The following is an 8,464-nucleotide window of genomic DNA, read 5'->3' as shown; positions in this document are numbered from 1 at the left end:
GTGTCTCAGGACAGACCTTCTAAGACTAGTTGAACAATGGTATATAAGGTCAAAGCTTAAGGACAGCCTGTGCCCTGTATTAAGTTACTTCTGAAATGGAATGACGTTGTATTGTTCCAGAGACATAATGCTCACAGCTGTTCTTGTAAGTTGATATTTTCAATTGCTTGGGATGTATTCCAAGAACCATGATGTTGATAAAATGTAGACTGTTCGCTGAGTCTCAACAAATGTCAGACTTGGATAGATCTAGCTGGGGCTAGAGTTGGAGGAAAGCTAAGCAAGTATGTGTGGTGCTTATCTTCTTTCTGGGGTTAAACTAGGACACTAACTTAATTTTTCATTCCCATTTCTCAATACTGTTTTCACAGAACTAACAGGTTCTAACAGGAACTTTATACAGAAAAGTTCCAATTTAAACAAGGCAGGCACAGGATAAACCTTTAACCTACCAGTTATGGTATTCTAGACATGAATGCGATATGCAGCTACTGCCAACAAATACTTGTTAGCCAAGGAATATTTTAGATTACATGCAAAATTAGCCAAAACAAATACAAGTAGAGGTTTTTTTTATAATACACGCAAAATATAAAGAATACATTGTAAGCACTACTTTCACTGCAATCTAAAAAAGAACTTTTATTTATGTTCTTCTAAAAGCAGAGGTGTGGAAGTATTTTAAATAAGACTTGCATCCTCATCCAGTATTATTTTACAAAGTTATACTTTGAATCCTTATAAAACAATTATACAAAGATTATCTGTGACAATATATTCCAAAATATAGATTTAAAGCATTTAAAATTGTATATGATCCCAACAGTGCAATATGCACTTAAATTTCAAACCTACTTCCTGATCAACAATGTGTTGTAGTTAATCTATAATGTGATTTACCATGCAGTTTGTTTTGATATTGTAAAGTCTAAAAGACTAGCTTTACATTTAACTTAGTATATCAGATTTTATTTCATACAGAGAAGTTACTCAGTTTATTCAGAAGATGATGCATTGCCATTCATGTTGTACTTTGAAAAAGACAGTAAAAATCCCTGCATCTTGCAAATAGCAAAACCAGCTGTTGTTCGTACCTAAGTCCAACATAAATTCTTCTCCCAAGATTATATTTTCTGATAACCTTCTAATTTAAAAACATGCTAAATAAAATACGCTACATAACAGTAAAAACATGCCAGACTCTTGGTCAGAGCATACTGTTGTTCAACAAAACTGCTTTCGCTTTTTTTTTTTTTTTTAAACTGGTTACCATGCCACTTTTAACAACTCAGTGACAGTAACCTACAAAATACTATAGAAGTCCAAAGCCTAGGATACACCAAAAACCATTCAACTCTAACACCACAGGACAAAAACCAACAGTTAACAAAGAACAGTTAGCTAAATGAAATGGCAGTGGAAATTAAGGCCACTTTGAATGTGATGGCAATTTAATACCTGCCTGTTAAGGTACATGTGGTAAATCAGGCTTAATGTTACGTATAGCTACGTTGCTTCGTTTAGCTATGTTAGTAGCTAAACATTTCTTATGAAATTAAAGAATTAAAAATGTTGAGGTTTCATAAAGAATGATGAGGAAAAACAGCAAAAAAGCTTCAATTAAAAAACTTGACAAATTAGGCACAAGTTCCCAGTCTCAGGAGGAACATGGCTCATTTGTCTTAAGGTGCCAAAACTCTGCTATCTGGACAAGTGCAAGTCACCTATTTTTAAGGCTCACTTGCTTTTAATGTTTTAAACATAGAAGCTGCATCACATTAGCCACCACAAATTATTTCACAATACAACTTTTTGTATAGCCTTACCGGTACTTGAACATTCATACTTGTGTTATTAGCATATGGTTTTCAAGAAAAGAACAATTATTTAACAAGATTTTTGAAAACCAAGTGTTATGTGAAACATGAAGTCCACATAGACTTGAATTCCTCTCCTTCTGTGGAAACTATGAGCAGCCACACTGTCACCAGATATACTACTTTCATTGAAGTGCTCAACAGCCACTTGTTCACAGGTCCAACTGTACAATGCTTTCCTTCATGCTTTAGGCTACACTTTCAATATAATTTAAGTAATGTCTCCTACTTTGCATTGGCCCATGATGTCAGAGGAGAATGCTGGTGACATAGCAGTGAAGGTTTAACCTTCCCACCAATATTGTTACACTTTGTCATTGTGTGACTGATGGCAGCAGAGAGGCAAAATAACTGGCACCCATTGATGCATGCTGAACATTTATGGAGACCAAACAGTGGTTATAAGTGCAGTGAGGTGGTGGGTCAAGTGTTTCAGCAGCAGCAACAACAATGTGAAAGACAGGCCATGTTGTAGACAGTCATGCACAGCTGACACACTATGAAATGAAGGGTGTCTATCTGCTCATCCACGCAAATCAGTTAATAGCAGTAAATATGTTGAACAACAGTGTTTTGTAGCTGAAGATTTGCTCTATCAAGCAGCGTTATTGCACTCTTTGTAAGCATTACAGTTTTCATCAAAATAAGTAGGAGGCATTACTTTCAGAGCAACCTACACACATTAATCCAATTTATGTTCATACACTCAGAACATGGTGAATAGTACTTGTCCCATTTTGGGGGGGCAACAGATAGTGGCACAAGCCCTTCCTTTCAAAATTCAAAAAAAAAAATTGCTTTGTCAGAATTTTTCATACTGTATACACAAAACAATCACAGTTCATGATAGAGTTTAAATTGAAGTTGGTGATATTTTTCCATTTCTCCCTTTTTTAGTCTGACTAAAGTCAGTTAACTTCAGCTTTGGTAATATTACTTCAGACAGGACCACGGACATTTTACTTCACAAGGCAAATATAACAAAAGATTATAGGCAACACATCAGTTTTTATTTAAAAATGTTCAGAATACACAAGAATTTCTTTTTTTTTCCTGTATGAAAAGTCCTGTTCTTTTTTTGCTTGTTTTTCTCCTGCAGCATTTTCAGGCAAGGAAGAAAAGAAGGTAGAAAATAAGTTTGTTCATGAAATCAAATGAAACATTCAAGAAAAGAGTGGTTAAAGAATACCAAGTAAAGAACAGTGTGAAGCTGCAACTGGTCTATTCTGCTGCAGCATCAGTTTCTTGCTAGCAGCCCTGAATCTCATCTGAAGTTTTGTAGATTTCAGGAAAAAGTTGTTATTCCAGATTCATGGGCAAGTGAACATTAGCACATTCAGAACCCAATGGTAACCACTGTCTGAAAAATCACTTGCTTTTAAACTGAGATCAAGTGGAGGAAGAAAAATAAAGATTAATGAAGCAATCACAGCAAAGTGTCACACATCTCCACTTATTTCATATACAGCTGACCAGAAAAGAAGTGCAGTCCACTCATGTCAACTGAAGGATACCATGGGGAGGTATGTGAAGTTCTAAAGAAAAGATCCAACTGCTGAAGAACATATGACATACATAGCAGTGTGTATGACATAAACAGGAACCACGCTACCCTTCTGTCTATACTGAAAAGTACTGAAGAACAGATTGATCACAGGCACAGAATTTGAATATTCCACCTTAAGCATTAGCTACTGCCTCTATGAAAGACTTCTAACAAAAAGTGGACTTCATAGTGGCAACTAATTATAGAATTATTGAGTTTTAAGAATTATATAAGAAAAATAAAATTTTAAGAACGTAAGTCTTAACTGGCAACTGTAAACTTGATATTAAAATGTCAAGTGTACTATGCATTCTATAAATATTTTAAAAGATAGATATCCCCAAATGCCCACTTCAGGGCTGTAAAATATACAGTGAAGTTCCTTATGTGTTAGCTCAAACTACCTTCTTTTACTTTATCATTAATTAGCAATCATACACCTATCAAAACAGAAAAAAAAGTGCAAAGCTTCAGAGACAATTTTGTATCTTAATTCATATCCTGATCTTGCACCGAAATCTCCTGCCTGAAGCATATTACAGGATTATATCATCCACTGAAATATCCTCATACTGGAACACTGCCCATAAAATTAAATCATACATCAGTAAGTATTTTCTCTGCATTCCAGATGCATTTTGCATTCTGTGGTTTCATCTAATGCTATGCTATGTGTCTGTGAATAACATTTGCCTGGGGTTTTTGGTTGTAAGGCTGGAAGTCTCCTTGATTATCAACGTTTATACTATTTGCTGGATTTCTTCCATTTTCTATTTGTTTCTGATGTGATGCTGCTGTGACAAAAGAGTGGGCGGATTCCATTGTAGAATGGTGACTGACATCTGCTTTCACTAAAACTTCATAATACAAAAGATAAAAAACAGGAGTTATTATGCCAATAATCAACATAATAACTACAGCTGTCCACCATCCTATCCCCCAGTCTGCTCCATAGTACGGATCCTTGCATTTTTTACTTCTACCATCAGTTTCAAAACAGACCTGTTGGGCTGCTAAGGCAGAAACCACTTCATTAAGGTTCTCTCTCTTCGTATCATTACACTTCACAATTTCTTCTATATCTCGATCCACTTCCTTTAAGAAGTTGCCAGCAGTCTCATTAGCAGTGAATTTATCAGAAGGTAATGCTTCCTGCACTTCTGGGGAATAGTGAGCAGGCCGAAGAACTGTTCTTCCTTTTGGAGACACATGTGTTTCAGTCAATACACTGAACTTTTTCACTGGAATTTTGATAGACCTCAGAGCAAAAAAGTCTTGATCATTGATAAGATTGTTAACTCTCTTGATATCTGCAACCTGAAAGAAAGAAAAAAAAAAAAAGTTGAAATAGCAAAGATCCAAGGATGTGGACTCTTAAAAAAGGTCTGAATTCTTGAGAAATAAAAATTCTTCCCTTATGAAGGAAAAGGATAACTTATACCCAAGTGGCCTCCAAGTAGTTAGAGGCCAAAGATCAAACTTGAACAAAGTTAAAGCAAGAAAGTTATTGAAGGACCCTCACTTGTGATGATGACTTGAAACTCATTTCATGAACTTCACTTTATGTGCATCAAAATATTACTGGAAACTACCTCTGTTAAATGAATAGTACTTTGCCCTTGTGTTTTGCTAGTAAAATACGTGGCTACGATTTCTTAATCAAATTCAAAACTTTTGAGTAAAGATTAAAATTTCTGAGCACCCAGTGCACCTGACCACAACTGGTTTTGATATTATTCCTGCTTTGGGGTGCTAAGGTAGAAAAAAAGCTTAGCTTAGCTTAGCTCACCATCATCTTCCCTCATCAGGTCAGTTCTCCCTTTCCCTGTTCTTGTTCAAAATTTGTTGTTTTGGTCTTTAAAAGGCTCACATTTTATTTCCTGAGAGATTTAAGGGTTTAACTGCCCCTGGAGAATGAGCAGCTTCATTTTCACACAGCAGTTCTGCAAAGGCATAATACAGAGTCACAAACCTCATGATAATTAATCTGATGATAAGTAAGTACTTAAAGTCAGTACTTTTTTGTAACAGAATACAGAAGAATATGGAAATTTTGTCTCTTAAAGGTGCATAACACCAGAGATCCTTCCTGTCCTCACTGGGAGGATAGAAATTACAGACAGAAACCAAAGAAGTTCAGAGCAAGGTATAACGACCTTTCTCCTTGTAACTGCTCCACTTAAAACAGAGATTTGAGACAGAAAAAGTCATTGGAGACAATCAATCAATGCCCACTGCCTCCACGAACCTTATAACATGTAAAGCATTTCAATTCCTATGACAGCATGTTTATTAAGTGTAACTAAGTCAGACCGGCATAAAAGAGCAAATAAACACAGCCTTTACCCGAGTGCTCAGCAACCCCACTGCAATGCAAATCACGCTTTTTACCTAAAGCCCTGAACCCCTCGCATCTTCCCCAGAACTGTCTAAGGGCGCACACCAGTTATCCTCCAGCTATTTCTCACCTGAGGTCAGTCTAGGTAACTGTGCACAAAATGCCCAATTGCAGTGAGTCCTGAAACTTATTTAAACCAAAGCCTGTCACGATCATCAAAAAGTTACATTAGGACTCTGGTACATTAGTTCATGGCAGGAGGGCTCTAATTTTATTACTGCCTAATGAATTAGATAACAGCATGACTCCAAGAAAACAAAGATTTTAAGTCTACCTCTGACCTTCGCAGAGCTGCAGGGCTAGGAGCCGGCACAGCTGACTTCCTACACCGCAGCAGAGGTCCCGGCCTCGGCCAGCAGCAGACAGGCACGGGCAGTGACGGGAAGGGCACCCACCTGGCTCTCCGAACGCCTCCCAGCCAGAAGCCGCGACACAGAGGGCCACGCACGGCGCTCGGCCCCGCGCAGCAGGGCGCCCTGCGGCAGCGCGACGCGCGCGGCTGGAGGCGGCCAGCAGAGGCGGCCAGCGCGGACTCACCGAGCAGCAGTACTGCAGCGCGATCGCGTTCAGCGTGTCCCCTTCCTGGATGTCCTTCGTCAGCAGGATGATACCGTCCAGCCTGTCCCTCGACGTGCTCCGCCGGACCTTCTCCCTGCCTCGCGGCCGCAGCTCGAACACCTCGCCCTCCTCCTCGAGCCCCTCGCTCTCGCCGGGGTAGAGGTGGCCGCCGCCGGGCGGCTGCGTTCCGGCCGGCAGCTGCAGGCTGCAGCCCGGGCCTCTCCCGGCCATGCTCCCAGTGCGGCTGTGCGGGGCGGGCGGCAGACGTGGCACGCTGAGCGGGGCCGCCGGCCCCAGCGGAGACGCAGGCCCGGCCGCGAACCCCCCGACTCCCTCCCGGGGACGCGAGACCCGGCCCCTGCGCCCGCCCCTCCCCGGAAGCGGCCGGGAGCCGTCGCCAGCACCGCCCACACCTGCCCCCGGCCCCGCCGCCGCTTCTCATGGCCGCCACGTCCCCGCGATGGCCCCGCCCCGGGGCCGTGCTCAGCGCCGCCGCCGGAGGGAGGCAGCCGAGCGGGGCGGGGCGGTTCTGCGGTGCGCCTGTGCGGCGGGGCTGCTGTGGCTGCTGGGTCGTAAGCCGCTACGTGTTTGTGGCAGTAGGAGCTCTTCGAGGGAGCCCTGTGCGCCCTGTTTCCAGAGTGCGGCGGCGTTGTGTTCCTGCCGGGCTCTTGCTGCGTGTTGCTTTTGCAGCGGTTGCCGCGTGCTTTGTATCACCCAGTCACGCCTTTGTCCCTGCAGAAACGCCGTGTTCGGCCCGTGCTGACATATTTCTTTCACAAGAAACTGTAAATTGACCATTCTTAATACCATTTTTTTTTTTTTTTTCACTATTAAATGAAAGAAATCTGTTTCTAGAGAGAAGGAAGTAATAAGAGCAGTAGGAAGCGATAAGAAAACTTCCTACCAAGGAGGGTTGGGCTGGGGGAGGTTTCTTCAGGACCTGCAAGGATGTGTTCCCCCACAGCGGGAGTCAGTAGATGCTCCACTCTGCAGCTGGCAGCCTTGAGGCCAGCCTGGGGCTACAGCTGAGGAGTCTGCTGTTTTGTGTGTTTTGGGTTTTATTTTATGTAATTTCAGACTTTCTTACACAAAGAGGTCAGAAATATGTTTGGTACTGAAAAATGCAGAGTTGTTTTGTGACTTTAGTTTTGCAGACTATGTGTTGTGACACAAACGTGAGCGCTAAACCGTTGTGCCTCTCTGTGCAGCATTGCACTCGGAAGCTGGAGGAGGCTTTTTCCAACCTATGATTCTATGACTCTAAGACTTGAACCCATTTCCAGGCATTGTAAAATAGACCGTCAAAGTACAGTGCATTTTTGTTTCACAATTGTTTTGGTTTTGGTTTAATCAATATGTATTTAATATTTACCTTAAGGTAATACTGTATTGTGGACTAGGAATAATAAAATCATATGGATCGGAGGGAACCCTTAAAGGCCACCTAGTCTAACTCCCCTGCAGTGAACAGGAACACTTACATTTAGAGCAGGTTGCACTAAAAGCTGTCTGGAGTGGATGGGTCTGAGATAGGTGATAGCCGTAAGTTAGGATGAGAGGTTGTACCAGGAAAGATTCAGAGTGGATGTTAAGAATTTGTTATCCAAAAGTGTAGTGGGGTACTGGAATGGTCTTCCCAGGGCGGTGGAGTCACCGGGCCTGGAGGTGTTCAAGAACTGTGTGGATATGGCTGTGAGGGATGTGGTTAGTGGGCATGGTGGGGATGGGCCAACAGTTGGACTAGGTGATCTTAGAGCTCTTTTCCAGCCTTAATGATTCTATGACTATTGCATTTTGTGATGAAGCACAGAGCAGCACTAAGCTGTCAGCTTCTAAAGAGGAAAATGTATTGCCAGCATGAAGCTGGGCTCAGCTAGTAGAACCTAATCTATAGGCTTTGTTGTTTTGTGCTGGTGAAAATATTGCTGTTGATGCCAAACCTATTACCTTCTCAAACCAAAGTTTGTTACATATCAAAGAAATATTTCTAAATAGTTCAGGAGTTGAAGGAGGGATATTTTCTTTGCCACGAATTACTTGAAGGCATCTGCCCAATCAGAGCCTGCTCAAAAATAAGCTGTCTGT

At 41.6% G+C, this 8,464-nt stretch overlaps 1 protein-coding gene across 1 annotated transcript; it reads right to left on the bottom strand.

Annotated features, from left to right (window-relative positions):
- Window positions 1-2,865: 2,865 nt before the first annotated feature.
- Window positions 2,866-6,833, bottom strand: LYSMD3 (LysM domain containing 3). The gene is made up of 2 exons (XM_031607652.2): window positions 6,359-6,833; window positions 2,866-4,740 (listed from the first exon to the last, which is right to left on the bottom strand). Exons 1-2 carry the CDS (start codon window positions 6,608-6,610, stop codon window positions 4,087-4,089), a joined length of 906 nt encoding a protein of 301 aa, XP_031463512.1. The 5' UTR covers window positions 6,611-6,833; the 3' UTR covers window positions 2,866-4,086.
- Between the last annotated feature and the right edge of the window lie 1,631 nt (window positions 6,834-8,464).

This window comes from Phasianus colchicus, chromosome Z (genome assembly GCF_987193195.1).
Source record: "Phasianus colchicus chromosome Z, bPhaCol1.hap1.1, whole genome shotgun sequence".
In the NCBI taxonomy this organism is placed as follows: Eukaryota; Metazoa; Chordata; class Aves; order Galliformes; family Phasianidae; genus Phasianus; species Phasianus colchicus.
The sequence above is the reverse complement of the archived record's forward strand: the minus strand, read 5'-3'. Positions and strand labels throughout refer to the sequence as shown.

Coding starts and splice junctions, on each gene's coding strand:
- LYSMD3 (XM_031607652.2), bottom strand. CDS start 6,610: ATGGCCGGGAGAGGCCCGGGCTGCAGCCTGCAGCTGCCGGCCGGAACG. Junction 4,741..6,358: donor CGCTGCAGTACTGCTGCTCG/GTGAGTCCGCGC, acceptor TCTTTCTTTCAG/GTTGCAGATATCAAGAGAGT.